The sequence below is a fragment of the Eschrichtius robustus genome, chromosome 19 (genome assembly GCF_028021215.1).
Source record: "Eschrichtius robustus isolate mEscRob2 chromosome 19, mEscRob2.pri, whole genome shotgun sequence".
Taxonomy (NCBI): domain Eukaryota; kingdom Metazoa; phylum Chordata; class Mammalia; order Artiodactyla; family Eschrichtiidae; genus Eschrichtius; species Eschrichtius robustus.
The window spans coordinates 65,309,069-65,326,534 of NC_090842.1; the positions used below are offsets into that span (position 1 = coordinate 65,309,069).

The window sequence follows — 17,466 nt, forward strand, 5'->3', positions numbered from 1 at the left end:
TTGGTATCCTTTGACCAGAGATTTCACTTAATATTGTCGGTGTGGGGTCTAACCTCAATAATATTTGAGGTGCCCCAGGTGATTCCAATCCGGATGCATCACTGAGCATCGTGACTCTGGGTCCCCCCGTTCCTGAGGGCTGGGATCTGGGCTGAGGCTGAGGGGCTCTGCTCTGCCTGGGGATGGACCAGGGCTGGTCTGTGACCTGCAGGGGGTCGTCGGGTCCAGCTGAGGTGCCCACTGCTGCTGTGTACGTGGGGGCCTCACCAGGAGGGGAGCCTGATCTGAAGGAAAGGGTGGGGAAACTCCCTTGTTGGTCTCTGTGTGGGAGTTTACTGTCCTGAGCCCCTCCTGGGACAGTGGGCAGCAGGGGACTGTCTGTTCCACATGCTGAGGTCTTCCCTGTGTGTGTGGTGGTGACTCAGGAAGGGGGTGTGTTGATTCCGAGCATTAAACAGCCTGTTTTCAACTCTCAGGATAGACCTCTAAAGAGTATTGCTGCCTGGGTAGGAAGCCCGGAAGAGGAGGAAGAGGAAAGAAAAGGAGCCTGGAATGACTCTTTTTCAGGTAAAGACTTTTTCTCAGTTGATTGTTTTGTCTGTCCTTCCTGAAATGTCCTTCTTTGGACTCGCTGATCTTGTCTGACTCTGAAGTATCCCGCCTGACACCTGTACATTCACTGTCACCCGGTTCCTTCCCTCAGGGCCTGTCATCTCCACTTAGATCCCATCTCCCCATGACCCAGTGACCTGGAACTTGTGAAGAGGCTCCGCTGGGTGCAGTCCTGGGCAGGGCTTCACCCCCATGGATTAGAGACGTGGTGTCAGTGCTATTGGGCAGCAGGGATTGTTTAGGGCCCCATCTGGATGCAGCGTCTGCTCTCTGTAAACCAGGATAAAGAAGCTGCACATGGAGGTCAGATACTAATATGCACAATATCTGGTAAAATCTGGAAATCATACCAATTATGGGCAATTTGTTCAGACTTTTTTAAGGCAATTAAGCTAAACGAGTGAATCACTGACTTCAAATCTTAATGATTGGGAATGGAATGGAAAGTTCAGAAACAGACATCAGTGATAGAGGGTGTTTTAGTCCATCAGCAAATTTAGTCTTGAAATCAACCTAAATCTCTGACAGTTGGAAATTCTTCATATCACTTTCATTACCTCCATTCCTCAGAGGTTGTCTTTTTTTTTTCTTTTAATAAATTTATGTATTTATTTATTTATTTTTGGCTGCATTGGGTCTTTGTTGCTGCATGTGGGCTTTTCTCTAGTTGCGGTGAGTGGGGGCTACTCTTCGTTGCGGTGCGTGGGCTTCTCATGGCGGTGGCTTGTCTTGTTGCAGAGCATGGGCTCTCGGTGTACGGGCTTCAGTAGTTGTGGCTTGCAGGCTCTAAAGCGCAGGCTGAGTAGTTGTGGCGCACGGGCTTATTTGCTCCGCAGCATGTGGGATATTCCCGGACCAGCGCTTCAACCCGTGTCCCCTGCATTGGCAGGTGGATTCTTAACCACTGCACCACCAGGGAAGTCCCTCAGAGGTTGTCTTTTTACTCTGGGTTGTATCCTATGACACAGGAGTTTTTACCTTTGCTGTAGGTAGGTTTCCAGCTTCATCTTTTTGCTAATAGATCTAGTTTCTCTGCACCATTTGTTATTGAGCCTGCAGTTTCCCCTTTGTAATCTTGGCATCCTTGTCTATACATTTTATATATTTTCAAAGGCTTGTTTTTGATATTCTCATCTGTTCCATTAGTTTATGTGTCTGTGTTTCTGTCAGTACAACATCATCTTGATTACTTTGTAATATGTTTTGACATCCAAATATGACAGCCTCCATCTTCTTTTTCAAGAGTATTTTGGCTCTTTGGGATCCCTTGAGATTCCATATGAATTTTAGTATGATTTTTTTCTATTACTGCAAACATTGCCATTGAAATTTTGATAGGGAGTCCATTGCATCTATAGAGCACTTTGGGTAATATGGTCATTTTAAGACTATTATGTCTACCAATCCACGAGTACAGGGTTTGTTTCTATTTATTTGTATCTCCTTGGACTTCTTTTTGCAGCATTTAGTAGTTTTCAGTGTACAAGTCTTGCACCTCCTTGGCCAATTTTTTCCTAAATATTCTATTCCTTTTGATGCTATAGTAAATTGAATTGTTTTCTAATTTTCTTTGACATTGTTCATTGTATACAGAAATGCAACTGATTTTTGCGTGCTGATGTTTTATGCTCCAGCTTTTGTAAAGTTGTTTTTTGAAATAGTTGTTTTACTGTGGAACCTTTTTAGTTTGTACATATATAACCTTGTCACCTAAAAGAAAAGATAATTTTACTTCTTTTTCGATTTGAGTAGCTTAGAATTCTCTTTCTTGTCTAATGGCTCTCGCTAGGAAGTTTATTACTTTCTTGAACAGTAGTGCAGAGTGTGTATCTTTCCCCTTTTTTGTTGTAAGCATTTATCAGCGTAGACTTCCGTTTTAGTGCAGCTTTGGTTACCTGTGATAAATTTGGTATGCTGTGTTTTTATTTTTATTCAGATATTTTTCCCGTTTCCTTATAATTTCCTCTTTGACCCACTGCTTTTCTAAGAACGAGGTGCTTAATTTCCACATTTGGGGGATTTTCCTGTTTTCCATCTGCTCTTTATTTCTAGTATCATTTCATTGTGCTTATTTATTTGGCCACTTCGGCTGGCGGGCTCTTAGTTCTCTGACCAGGGATTGAACCTGGGCCCTTGACGGTGAAAGCATGGAGCCCTAACCGCTGGACCGACAGGGAATTCGCAATTTCAATGTGTTTGGAGAAGATATTTTTTTATCATCTCAATCATCTTAAATTTGTTAAGATTTGTTTTGTGGTATAAGGTATGTTCCGTCTTGGAGAATGCTTCCGAAGGATGTGTTTTCTGCTGTTGTTGGGTGGAGCGTTCTGTACATGACTGTTAGGTACAGTTGTTCTATGGTGTTGTCCAAGTCCTCTGTTTCTTTATTGACCTTCTTTTTGTTCTCATGCATATGTAAAACTAGAGTATTGAAGCCTCTTACTCACGTTTTGCTCTAGTCTATTTCTTTCTCTGTTTCTGGTAATGTTTGCTCCATTTCGCGGGGAGGTCTAATGTTAGATGTATATATATATATGTATATTTATAATTGTTATATCTTCTTGGTGATTTGTATCTTTTATTATTATATAATACCCTTTGTGTCTTGTGTCAGTTTTTCTCTTTAATTAAATTTGTCTGACATAATATTGTCACCTCTGCCCTTTTTAGCATGGAATATCTTTTTTTTTAAAGTTATTTATTGGGCTTCCCTGCTGGCGCAGTGGTTAAGAATCCACCTGCTAATGCAGGGGACACGGGTTCGAGCCCTGGTCTGGGAAGATCCCACATTAAAAAAAAAAAAAAAAGTTATTTATTTATTTATGTATTTATTTATTTTGGCTGTGTTGGGTCTTCGTTGCTGCGCACGGGCTTTCTCTAGTTGCGGCAAGCGGGGGCTACTCTTGGTTGCGGTGTGCAGGCTTCTCATTGCAGTGGCTTCTCTTGTTGTGGAGCATGGACTCTAGGTGCGTGGGCTTCAGTAGTTGCGGCACACGGGCTCAGTAGTTGTGGCACGCAGGCTCTAGAGTGCAGGCTCAGTACTTGCGGCTCAGGGGCTTAGTTGATCTGAGGCATGTGGGATCTTCCCAGACCAGGGCTCGAACCCATGTCCCCTGTATTGGTAGGCGGATTCTTAACCACTGCGCCACCAGGGAAGTCCCCCAATTGTATCTTAAATATATTCTTTGGCCTTGTATTTTTTTACACTATCACGTTAATGGTTCAAATAGTAGTAAGATTACTAACATTTTATGTGCATTTGTGTGCGTGTCCACATCTATAATGACGTTTTAATGCCCTTCCGTGGTGTTCACCTTGAAGTTAAGTTTTCTCAGGTGACCCTCTATCAGTGTACTTTTAATTCTCTTTCTGTTACTTAAGTTTTTCTTCTTGATGTTCAGATCAAGAGCCGAACTTCCTTAGTTTATGTGTTTGTGTGTTGTTTCTTAGTTTCTTGACCTGAATTGAGTTTCTCAGTGTGTTTCTGACAGTTTTCTCCTCTGTAACTTGGGAATAGACCTTTCTCTAATGAGCTCTGATGATGATTAAAAGCTTACACCTGTAAAGCATTTGCAGTAATGCTTAGTATATGTTAAATATGCAAACACCTTTAATCATTGCTGTTGCTACCCTTATCATAATTTAAGATTTTGACTTTTCTTTAAAGCAACTGTTGGGGACTACCCTGGTGGTCCAGTGGTTAAGAATGGGCCTTCCGGGCTTCCCTGGTGGCGCAGTGATGGAGAATCCGCCTGCCAGTGCAAGAGGCATGGGTTTGAGCCCTGGTCCAGGAGGGTCCCACATGCTGCAGAGCAACTAGGCCCGTGTGCCACAACTACTGAGCCCACATGCCACAACTACTGAAGCCCGTGCTCCTAGAGCCCATGCTCCACAACAAGAGAAGCCACCGCAATGAGAAGCCCGCACACTGCAACGAAGAGTAGCCCCTGCTCGCCACAACTAGAGAAAGCCTGCGCGCAGCAACGAAGACCCAACGCAGCCAAAAATTAAATAAATAAATAAATAAATAAATACATAAATACGTAAATAAATTTATGAAAAGAAAAAGAATGCGCCTTTCAATGCAGGGCACTCGGGTTCGATCCCTGGTTGGGGAACTGAGATCCCACGTGCCGCAGGGCAGCTAAGGCCATGCGCCACAACTACTGAGCCCGTGAGCCGCAACTACTGAAAACCAAGTGCTCTGGAGCCTGCGCACCACAGCAGATTGCCCGCACGCCGCAACAAAAGATCCTGCACACCGCAACGAAAGTTCCTGCATGCTGCAATGAAGATCCTGAGTGATGCAACTAAGACCCCATGCAGCCAAAAAAAAAAAGCCACTGTTGACTCTGTCATCCTTGAAGATACCACTCATAGTGTAGCTTATCTAGATATTAAATGTCAGTCAGTGTGTAAAATATAATATGTAACGCTTCTCCATAGACAATCCATTGTTGAATTTTATTTGTATGTATTTTATGTATTGACTACAAGAGGAAAAAATCCATTGATAGATGGGGGATATCATAATGTTAAGAAAAAGCCTAAGAAATTAAATTAGAGAATGACAGTTTCCTTCAAATAGCTTTACATGGATCTGTCAGAATATTTACTTCAACTGAATTGATCCTTACTCCTCTGTCCTCTTCTCATTTTGTGTGAAAATAAGAATCTCCTCAGGGCTCTTTGGTGAAATGTGTTTTCATTTCAGGAACGGTTGGCCTTCGAGGATGTGGCCATCGAGTTCTCTCAGGAGGAGTGGGAATGCCTGGACCCTGCTCAGAGGGCCTTGTACAGGGATGTGATGCTGGAGACCTACAGGAACCTGCTCTCCCTGGGTGAGGATAACTTCCCTCTAGAAGTTGGGCTCTGCCCTTGGGTATCTTTCCATTTTCTCTTGTGGGCCTCTTGGGAGGCCCTGTTTGCTTGACTGATCCGAAATCCCTGTTATCTCAGACATTGAAAAGCTTCATGATGTGGCATCAGGAGTTTAATCCTACCTTTCCTTAGATGATCTCCCCACTTCATGATTTATCAGGGGTTGTTTCAGAGCTTATGTATTCATAAAGCTCAATGGCAAACTTTTAATATACCCACGTTCCTATTTTTCTACTCCTGTGTTTTTTGAGTTAGGAGTTCTAGGAAGTGAGCTACATTTGTGCATTTTATACTGTTCCGTGTGTATTCAGAAGGAGGGGAAAAGTGGATGAATTTTTAAAATATTTTTCTAGATTCATTTGTAATCTTCAGTTGAACAAAGAATTAGAGTTCTGGAAAAGTCACAGGAAATCACGTTTCTTTCTTCTTATGTGGAAGGATTTCTGTTTCTCAGCTGAATATTTTACTCACTTTGTAGCAAGAGAAAGAGTGCTGGGCTGTTGAGAGTGATGTGAATGCCTCTGAGCATGTGTCAAAGTGTGAACCTAGGTGAGATCTCAGAAAGGCCGTGAGGAAACCTCATTATTAATAGTGTTTGGTTAACTCTCCCCTCATCGGAGAGTTCTGTGGGAATAAAGAAGATAATTTATTATTGTGAACCCTCAGAGGAAATTTTTCTTCTCCCCAACTTATCACGTTGTCCTTCAACATGTAAAATGTGTTCTTTTACCCTCCAGTGGTACTGCAGCTGTACCAGAGACAAAGGCAAAGTCTTTATCGTGATCTACCACACTCTGCCATCTTGTTCCCTGTGAACTAGTTGTTGCTTGACTTTGAGGAGCATGAGGTGGGATTTTTTAAAGGGGTCTCCTGCCCCCTCATCTCCCCTTCAGGGCATGATTCCACTGGATGCTTAGTTCTCAGTCCACATGGTGAAGAGCTGATGCCTCCAGACTAATCCCTGAACCTTTCTTGGTTCCATCCCCATTGGATGTTTTTAGAAGACCCAGACAGAAGATGGGAAAACACTGGGTGCTCTTTGATTCCCTCTGGCACCTCACAACCTGCATGGAGCTGTCTCAAGTCCTGTCTACTTTCTTTTGTTCTCCTCTTGCCATTTCTTCTGTTGTCCTCTTGCCGCACAGTTCAGGGATGTGTGTACTAGCCCTGTTGGTTGGATCTTCTGTTATTGTTACTTAGGAAAACTGTAAGGACAGTGTACAGAGAAATCCTCTTTTAATTTTTTTATTTTATTTTATTTTTTATATTTTATTATTATTATTATTTTATATTTATTATTATTACTTATTATATTTTTATATTTTATTTTTTATATTTTATTTATTAAAACCTTGTGCCAGGTCTTAGTTGCATCAGGAGGGCTCCTTAGTTGTGGCATGCAAATTTTTAGTTGTGGCATGCATGTGGGATCTAGTTCCCTGCATTGGGAATGCAGAGTCTTAACCACTGCGCCACCAGGGAAGTCCCGAGATCCTCTTTCTAATCTCCAGTCCCTCATGGGGGGAATATGTGCATCTTTCAGGCTTTTTGTTTGGCATCTGTGGGTAGAGTGCACGGTTCTATCTGAAGGTCCTATAATATCTGACAAACATATCTTGTATTTTTTTCACTTGTGTACTGCTCTACCTAGTCGGCGAATGCGTAATCTTCCTGATTTTGCATTCTCCTAAGTTTGCATGGTTTTGCCTCTGAAACTTGCTTTTGAAATACATAGTCCTGGACTTCCCTGGTGACACAAAAATAAATAAATAAATAAATAAATAAATAAATAAATAAATAAATAAATTCATTAAAAAAAAAGAAATACATAGTCCTAGGTTCTGAAATTTTATCTAGTTTCTTTGCTTTGGTAATTCACCCATAGTTCATGAACAGATTCTTTGTTTTTTGGCTGTGTTGGGTCTTCGTTGCTGCATGTGGGCTGTCCCTAGTTGTGTCGAGTGGGGGCTGCTCTTTGGTCCAGTGTGCGGGCTTCTCACTGCAGTGGCTTCTCTTGTTGCGGAGCATCGGCTCTAGGCGTGCGGGCTTCAGTAGTTGTGGCACGTGGGCTCAGTAGTTGTGGCTTGGGGGCTCTAGAGTGCAGGCTCAGTAGTTGTGGCGCACGGGCTCAGCTGCTCCGCAGCATGTGGGATCTTCCCGGACCAGGGCTTGAACTTGTGTCTTGTGTCCCCTGCATTGGCAGGCGGATTCTTAACCACTGCGCCACCAGGGAAGCCCCAATGAACAGATTCTGATGGACTTTCTATGGAGTCATTTTACTGGGTAGCAGAAAATTTTTCATGGAGAATAGTTTCCCTCATATTTCTGGCTTCATATAAAATCACCACTTGAAGCTACTTAGTAGAATGGTTAGCATGTTCTAGGATACATTATGCAAAGTATCACGAGAACCTGACTGCTTAAGTCTTTCCAGTTTTTGTTTTTGTGAGGAATGTCACAAACAAATGTCTACAGGGTACTGTGACAGTGTTTTCACATATACTAATGACCATCCACTTTTAGCCTCAGTAGATGATATAAGCATTTCTTCTAGGGATAACGTCATCCAAGTTCACATCTTCCTATCTGTTAGGCTGTGGAGTAAACTGCTGTGGATGCCATTTTTTTTTGTCACTTGTGTGTGCCATTCTTCATTCTCCCTAATTTTAAAGCATGTTAAAAGCGTAGACAGCCCTTCCCCCTTTGAGTAGTCCTGACAACCTTGTGGAACATTATGTGACCATATACACAAGAGTTTATTTCTCATGTCTCTGTTTTACACCACTGGTCTCTGTCTGTCTTTATGCTAGTACCACAGCAGTTTGGTTTATTTAGGTTTCTAAGAATTTTGAAATAATTGTGAAAGCTCCAACTTTGTAGTTTTTCTGAGTTCCTTCTACTAAGTTATTGCTACTAAGTTCTTTTGCAGAACCTACAGGGTTTTCTACATATTAGATCATGTCGTTTGTCAATAGAGGTGACTTTGCTTCCTTTTTCTGTTTAGATAACTTTTATCTCTTCTTCTGCCTACGTGTTCTTTTTTTGAAAAAAATTTTTTAAAAATTTTTATTTATTTATTTATTATTATTTTTTTGGCTGTGTTGGGTCTTCATTGCTGCACGTGGGCTTTCTCTAATGATGGAGAGCAGAGTCTACTCTTCGTTGTGGTGTGCGGGCTTCTTGTTGCAGAGCATGGGCTCTAGGCATGCGGGCTTCAGTAGTTGTGGCTCACGGGTTCTAGAGCGCAGGCTCAGTAGTTGTGGCGCATGGGCTTAGTTGCTCCGCGGCATGTGGGATCTTCCCAGACCAGGGCTTGAACCCGTGCCCCCTGCATTGGCAGGTGGATTCTTAACCACTGCACCACCAGGGAAGTCCTGCCATGTGTTCTTGCTAGGACTTCTGGTAATATGTTTTTAGAAATAGTGAGAGCAGGTATTTTCTTATTCGTGATCTTAGAGGAAAAGCTTTAAGTCATTCACTATTGAGAATGATGGTAGCTGTGGGCTGTTAATATATGTCCTTTATTAGATTCAGGAAATATTTTAAATCTCTAGTTTATTGAGTGTTTTTGTCATGAAAGGCTGTTGAGTTTTGTCAGATGCTTTTTCTGCATCACTAGGATCTAAACCAGAGGCTAAAGGATCTTCCTGGACCAGGGCTCAAACCCGTGTCCCCTGCATCGGCAGGAGGATTCTTAACCACTGCGCCATCAGGGAAGTCCGGCATGTGGGATCTTTAGTTGCACCATGCAAACTCTTAGTTGCGGCTTGTGGGATCTAATTCTCTGACCAGGGATCGAACTTGGGCCCCCTGCATTGGGAACATGGAGTCTTAGCCACTGGACTGCCAGGGAAGTCCCTTTCCCTGCAATTTTGACTTTTAATTAACATATAACACGGTGTAACTTTAAAGTGTACAGTGTGATTATTTGGTGTACGTTTATATTGGAAAATGTTTAACTCAATAGGTTTCTGAACACTTTCATCCACTCGCTTAAGTGCAGTATTTTTTGTGTGGTGAGAACATTTAAGCTGTACTATCTTAACAGCTTTTAATTATATACTACATTTTTTTAAATAAATTTATTTATTTTATTATTTTATTTTATTTATTTATTGTTTGTGGCTGCGTTGGGTCTTTGTTGCTGCTTCATTGCTTTTCTCTAGTTGCAGCGAGCAGGGGCTACTCTTTGTTGCAGTGCACAGGCTTCTCGTTGCGGTGGCTTCCCTTGTTGCGGAGCATGGGCTCTAGGCGCGCAGGCTTCAGTAGTTGCGGCATGTGGGCTCAGTAGTTGTGGCTCTCAGGCTCTAGGGTGCAGGCTCAGTAGTTGTGGCGCACGGGCTCAGTTGCTCCGTGACATGTGGGATCTTCCCGGACCAGGGCTCGAACCTGTGTCCTCTGCATTGGCAGGCGGATTCTTAACCACTGTGCCACCAGGGAAGCCCCAAGAATCCTGTTTTTTTTTGTGTTGCTACAGTTTTTAAGATCATGGTAGGTAGTTTCATAACTCTCTTTGAAATAAGTACTATTTTTAGTGTAGTATCATGTACGTAACTTGAAATATTTATTTACGAATTACAATGTGTAGGATACATATGATTCTTTGTATCTTGCAGATATTTCTCACATCCATGTGATCAAGAAATTACATCTAAAAGCAAACACTGATAGAGAAGAAGTATTCCAAACCTTAATACTGCGAAGACATGAAAGGAATGAAATCAAACATTTTTACCTCAAGGTTGTCCAGGAAAATATTTATGACCTTGCGTCTCAGCGGAGAGCTGAGGTAAGAAATTACAAAGGCATGACTATAAACGATAACCAAAATCTCACTGGTAAGAGAGATGGACATGGTAGAAGTACTGCAGGAATTGAGCTTACTGAAAACAGCCTTGCCTTAAGCTTTCGGGATGACCTGCATATTTTTAAAAGCGAAGAGAAAGTTGATGAGTTGAATCAAGCTGACAAGACTATTAGCAGTGATGCCTCACGTTCACCACTTCAAGGAATTTCTTCTGGGGTCCAAACCAGCATTTCTAATACACATGGGAGTGATTTTCTGCATCCATCATTACTGACAAAATACCAGAAAGCACCCAGGGAAAGACCTTACAAATGTAATCTGTGTGGCAAAACCTTTCTTCAGGGATCACGCCTCAGTAGACATCAGATTGTCCACACCAGAGAGAAATTACATAAATGTGATATTTGTGAAAAAGTCTTTAGTCGAAATTCAAACCTTATGGTTCATCAGAGAATTCATACTGGAGAGAAACCTTACAAATGTAATGAATGTGTAAAGGTGTTTAGTCGGAAATCAAACCTTGCAGTTCATGAGAGAATTCACACTGGAGAGAAACCTTACAAATGTAGTGAGTGTGGCAAGGTCTTTAATCAAAAACAAATCCTTGCAAGTCATCAGAGAATTCATACTGGGGAGAAACCTTACAAATGTAACGAGTGTGGGAAAACGTTTAGTCAGGGCTCAAAACTCAGGCGTCATCAGATAATCCATACAGCAGAGAAATTACATAAATGTCATATATGTTGCAAGGCCTTTAGTAGAAATTCAGACCTTGCAGTTCATCAGAGAATTCATTCTGGAGAGGAACCTCACACATGTAATGAGTGTGGCAAGCTCTTTAGTCGGAAATCAAACCTTGCAGTTCATAAGAGAATTCATACTGGAGAGAAACCTTACAACTGTAATGAGTGCAGCAAGGTCTTTCGTCAAAAAGCCACCCTTGCAAAGCATCAGAGAATTCATAATGGAGAGAAACCTTTCAAAAATAATGAGTGTTGAAAAGACCTTACTCACATCTGAACCTTCACTACACATCAGATAATAAATACAGAGGGGAAACCATATTAATGTGATATATATGGGAAGGTCCTCATTCAAAACTGACAGTTTAAATTCATGGGAGAGTCATAGTGGGAGGAAACATGCACATTCATGACTGTGGCAAAACCTCGCTTACCATCACATAAGCCATACTGGACAGTAATCGTAGAAATGTCATAAATGTCTCATAGTTTTTAGTCAAAATTTGTACCTTAAGGTGCACCAAAAAATTCATACTGGAGAGAAACCTTACAAATATAATGAGTATGGCAAATCCTTTATTGTACTTTGAAGTCTAACTTACTATCAGGTAATCCATATTGGTGAGGGACTTTAAACCACGGTTTTAGCAAGTGTCCACATCTTAGCTTCATTGGAAAAGTCATACTGGACAGATATCAGGTAAATATATTTACTTTGACCAGGCCTTTAGGCAACAACTGCATTCACCAAATAATTCATTCTGGAAATTATTACCTCACAAATGCAATGAATAGGAAAAACCTTTACTCGGGGCTCACATTTCATCAATCATCAGATAATCTATACGTGACAGGACATTACAGATGTACTGAATATGGCAAAGCTTTTTGGTTGTGTCTTAAACTGAGGGTTCACCAAATACTTAATACTTTAAAATGCAATAGGGACTTCCCTGGTAGGGCAGTGGTTAAGAAGACACCTGCCAATGCAGGGGACACAGGTTCGAGCCCTGGTCCGGGAAGATCGCACATGCCACGGAGCAACTAAGCCCGTGCGCCACAACTACTGAGCCTGCACTCTAGAACCTGCGAGTGACAACTGCTGAGCCTGTGAGCCACAACTACTGAAGCCCGCGTGCCTAGAACCCCATGCTCTGCAACAAGAGAAGTCACCACAGTGAGAAGCCCGCGCACCGCAGCGAAGAACAGCCCCCGCTCGCCGCAGCTAGAGCAGCTAGAGAAAGCCCACGCACAGCAATGAAGACCCGATGCAGCCAAAAAAAAAAAAGTAAATAAAATAAAATGCAATAAATATGGCAGTGTTTCAAATTATTACTTACTTGTCCCTAGATATCAGAATATTTATCCTGGAGAGAAACCACACAGATGTAATAAAATTTAATCACTTTCCTCATCACCCTGGTGGAATCCTGTTTCTTTTACCAACACAGTTCTATCCTGTCTTGGTGCTTTACAACAAACGCTAAGAATGCACCATTAGGCTGGCAGGATGGAAAGACTCTATAGCAATTTCTTTCGAATATGGAATCAAACAACATATAATTTTGGGATTATATACTCATAATTTGTACTTGAGTTATTCCCTCCACACTCTATTCCAGAATATTCAGATGGCTATAATGCAAGTAGCATAGCAGTTTATTTCAGACTCTGAATTTTGTTGACGTGCAAAAATTGAACAGGGTAAATTTAAAGATCTGATTGGTTGTATTGAATGATTCATGAATTGGGCAGTATCCCACCTAGAAATTAAAGAGGTCCTAAACGGTGCTGTACGAATTGGAAAGCTTTTATGGGCAGTAACTTGGTGGGATAAGAATGTTATTAGTAAAAGAAAAGGCTCTTTCAGGCAAGGTTACCTTTTTTGGGGGGAAAGTAGTGCCAAAGTCTTAGTCTTATCCTGCAGATTACCTCACTAGTGTTCAGGAAGTTCCAGAGTGATTGGTTTAAGGTGACGTTCCTGCGAGGGGTGAAACTGCAATTACTTCTTGGTTTTCTGTCTTGGGGGCAAGTGACTCTACCTTGTGAATGTGTGTGTAACCTCATCCCTATTCATGAATATGTGGTGTATGAATGTATTTCTTCATGATCTTTTTTGTGCCCAGTAAATCTAACATCGTGCACCTTGATTTACATGAAGGAAAAATAGGAATATAGAAGCACATAAAAAATATTAGAAAAATTTAAAATCATCCAGTTTTACTTCTGTCCTTGAACCACTCAGTACAGTAATTTGAAAATAACAGTGTTCCTGAGTATTCTCTTAACACTAAACAATATACAATGGGAAGATTTTTGCTTGATAGATAAACTAGAAATTTCACATATCACCACCAAAACAGTTTTTGTTGTTGCTAGTTTGCACTTGTGGCTATTCACTGGAATAGGGTGGAACTCCACGCAAAGGCTAGTTTGGTCATTTAGATTGATATTAACGTTGAAGTGTTATGAGAATGTTTATTATGTAATTCTGCTTTCTAGGGGGACAGGGAAGAATACCAAGGTGTTCAAAAAATGGTTTGACATAACAGGGAATGATGAATGGCTTGATGTATTAAGGTGATTACTGGATTGGGCTTAGGGAAGGATAACCACTTATGGTTTGAACTTCCACTTGGTATCAAAGAAGGAAGCCCTCAGACTTGATCTTCTTCACCACATAGGCCAAATAAGGAGAGGTTATGGTGAACCTTAATATATAGTTGTAAGTAGTCAAACATCAAAAAATGATGTGAGACTCTTTAATAAAACACTGGATGTTTACTCTTGAAAATCCTGTTTTCTTGGTTAGGAAAGACCACACTCTTCTTCATGCTACTAATTTATTCCATTTCTTTTCCTGCACCACATGTACATTCCATTGTTCAAGTTGGATTATTTTATTTTATTTTTTGGCCGGCTGCTAAAAAATGGATGTGGACAGATGAATGGATATATGTGGTACACGTATACAATGGAATACTACTCAGCCATAAAAGAATGAAATAATGCCATTTTCGGGAACATGGGCGGAACTAGACATTATCATACTGAGTGAAGTAAGTCAGAAAGAGAAAGGTACATACCATATGGTATCACTTATCTATGGAATCTGAAATATGACACAGGGAATTCCCCCTCAGTCCATTGGTTAGGACTTGGCGCTTTCACTGCGGCGGCCTAGGTTTGATCCCTGGTCCGGGAACTAAGATCCCGCAAGCCAAACAGCACAGCAAAAAATATAAAAAATAAAAAAATAAAATGCGACTGAAACAAACCTATCTATGAAGCAGAAACAGACTTACAGGCATAGAGAATAGACTTGTGGCTGCCAAGGGGGAGGAGAGGTAGGGGAGGGATGGACCGGGAGTTTGGGGTTAGTAGATGCAAACTACTATATATAGAATGGATGGACAACAGGGTCCTACTGTAGATCACAGGGAATTATGTTCAGTGTCCTGGGTTAAACTGTAATGGAAAAGAATATAAAGAATGTAGGGAGTTCCCTGGTGATCTAGTGGTTAGGATTCAGGGCTTTTACTACTGTGGCCCAGGTTCAATCCCTGGTCAGGGAATTGAGATTCAACAAGCTAAGCAGCGCCACCAAAAAATAAAAATCAATTTGGTTTTTGGAAATGCTGTAAAGATTTTATTTAGATAAGTTGTCTAAGATATCTTTATACTAGTTTACTAAAAATTAATGTCTGGAAATGCTTAGTTGATATAACTAAACAATTTACTAGAGAATCAATTATCCAAAGACTATTAAAATTTGTATTGCAAATTACAATATTAAGCAGTATGTTCCATCGTTAATTTTCTAGTATAGTAAAATGGTTTTTATACACTTTTTGTTTTTGCATTATTATTTCCTCCCTTGCATATTTCCCTTGTTTTGCAGCAAGGGGTATATAAATCAGTGGGTTGTTTTGGGACTTTTGTGATGTGATAATGCATATAAGCAATGACACAAAGTAGGTGTACTGTAAACATGATGAAAGAGTTATTTGGGGGCTTTAGTTCAATGAAAGAACTGAAATGGCAAAATGGTGCCCTGAAATCTTTTTTTCTGGGAGTTGGCTATGGTCAGGTGCTTGAAAAGCAAGTGTGTGGAGGTAAAGAAGCATGCAGTGAAGAGAATGAAAATATCATGATACATAAAGAAAGATCGCAAGAATCCAAGTATAGTCTGTGACAACGAGATAATCCCCATTGCCAAATTCCTGGAAGTCATTCTGTCCTTTCCCAGTGATGTATTCACATTCATTGCCAGAGGAGCTTACAGAGAAAAGATTTGTTCTGTTTAGCATGACAACTGACACCCGATATCCTCCACTTAGAGTTTCTTCCCATCTTCAAATGATATATTTTTCTTTGATAAGTGTTCTTGATTTTGATTAGTAACAGTCACTGTTATTAATGCTTTATGCATAATAAGATATTGGATTTTCATCTCTGAAGAAAAGTACTGTTGTTTATTATTTCATGAATGAAGCAGCTTGGCACAATGACAGGTTTAAAGACTTATTTAGTCCCATCCCAGCAAGTGGGTAAATCAGAAATTGAATCCATGTTGACTGGCTTCAAAGAGAGGTATCTTAACCATTTTGCTACTCTAATAAGCCAAGTTATTTAAATCCTTCAACCACACAACATCTATCGTTAATTTTACGAGTATAACTTGCCATTTTTAAATCGACTATCGTCATATATAATTGTGGTTATGGTAACTTCCTATTATGTCAATCCAGTTATACCTCTTTTATTGCAATTTGCTTTATTGTGCTTCAAGATACTGCATTTTTTACAAATTTCAGTTTTCTGGCAACTTTGCATGGAGGAAGTCTTTGCTCCATTTTTCCGACAGCCACTTTTTGTCTCTGTGTCACATTTTGGCAATTCTCCCAAAGTTTCAAATGTTTTCATTATTATTAAATTTGTTGTGGCATCTGTGTAAAAAAGTAAATCCGCACAGCTCACACCCATGTTGTTAAAGGTTACTGGTAGCTGTGTGGGGTTCTCTTTTCCTCATTCTGTTCCTTTGGTCTGTGTGTCTGTCCCTCAACAAATCCCACACAATCTTGATTACTGTTACTATATTTGAAATCTTGAGATCATGTGGAATGATTCCAGCCACTTCAGTATTTTTGTGATACTGTAGCTCTTCTCGTTCTTTTGCCTTTCCATATTAATTTTAGAATAATATTGGTTGTTCTATAAAAATCTAGGTTGGAAATGCGTTATACCTGTATGACAATTTGGGGTAATTTAACATCATTTCTATGTTGTTTTCCAGTCAATGAATATGCTATGTCATATTCAATATGGTATGTCATAAGTAAATGTAAGTAAAAGTTCATCATTGATTTCTTTCATTACTGTTTCATGAAAGTCAATGTTTTGTTAGATTTACTCATTTTTCTTCTACTTCTTCTTTTTTGAACATTCAAACATATTATACTTTTAATTTCAGTTTCCATTTTTAAATTGCTAGTATATACAATTATAATAGATTTTTGGGTGTGCTTATATCATGATACCTTGGAAATTGCAGTTTTTCTCTAAGTTTCCGTAGACTCCTTTGACTTTCTACACACATCATTCCATTAAATTTCATGTATTATTGAATTATTTAATTTCTTTAATTATTTTTGACCGTCCCTTATAGAACAGAAGCTGTCTGAAAGCAGGGTATTGATTTTATCTCCTGCTGGATTGTCAGTGAGGGAATCATTCACGGCTGACACGATGAGTGAATCCACGTTGCCAGTGTAAACAAGGGTGCTGGAATGCACAGGCTCATTGACCAGTAGCTTTAATGGTCATGGAAGTATTTGTGGCACTGGATTCCTTACCCCTGTGACATTACAACCTAACATTCTGAACATTTGACATACGTTCTCATGCTATATTTTGTTAACACGGTGTGAATTCTAGGCAACATGTGCTCAACAGCTGTTAACTCATCACGTAAGTGATGTTTACATAAGTCTTTTTAAGCCACAAAATTTTTTTTTTTAATTTATTTTTTATTTTTGGCTGCGTTGGGTCTTCGTTGCTGTGCACGGACTTCCTCTAGTTGCAGTGAGCGTGGGCTGCTCTTCGTTGTGGTGGCTTCTCTTGTTGCAGAGCACGGGCTCTAGGCACATGGGCTCAGTAGTTGCAGCACGTGGGCTTAGTAGATACGGCTCGCAGGCTCTAGAGCCCAGGCTCAGTAGTTGTGGCACACGGGCTTGGTTGCTCCACGGCATGTGGGATCTTCCTGGACTCGAACCCGTGTCCCCTGCATTGGCAGGCGGATTCTTAACCACTGCGACACCAGAGAAGTCCTAAGCCACAAAACTTTGAATTCAAGATTCTTTCTGAAAGGCTTCATTCTATACCCATCAGAAAATAATAATCCTGTTTATCAGGAACACCTGA

At 40.5% G+C, this 17,466-nt stretch overlaps 2 protein-coding genes and 1 non-coding gene across 3 annotated transcripts; all 3 read left to right on the forward strand.

Annotated features, from left to right (window-relative positions):
• Nucleotides 1-515: 515 nt before the first annotated feature.
• LOC137752487 (zinc finger protein 677-like) lies at nt 516-6,308 on the forward strand. Its single transcript, XM_068527177.1, has 3 exons — nt 516-567; nt 5,327-5,494; nt 6,231-6,308. The coding sequence occupies exons 1-3, from the start codon at nt 553-555 to the stop codon at nt 6,306-6,308; spliced, it is 261 nt and encodes an 86-aa protein (XP_068383278.1). The 5' UTR covers nt 516-552.
• A 3,992-nt stretch (nt 6,309-10,300) lies between these two features.
• LOC137752488 (zinc finger protein 415-like) lies at nt 10,301-11,299 on the forward strand. The gene has a single exon (XM_068527178.1). The coding sequence runs from the start codon at nt 10,301-10,303 to the stop codon at nt 11,297-11,299; it is 999 nt and encodes a 332-aa protein (XP_068383279.1).
• A 3,247-nt stretch (nt 11,300-14,546) lies between these two features.
• Nucleotides 14,547-14,618, forward strand: TRNAK-UUU (transfer RNA lysine (anticodon UUU)). Its single transcript has one exon. It is a non-coding gene; the product is annotated as a tRNA-Lys (tRNA).
• The last annotated feature ends 2,848 nt before the right edge of the window (nt 14,619-17,466 follow it).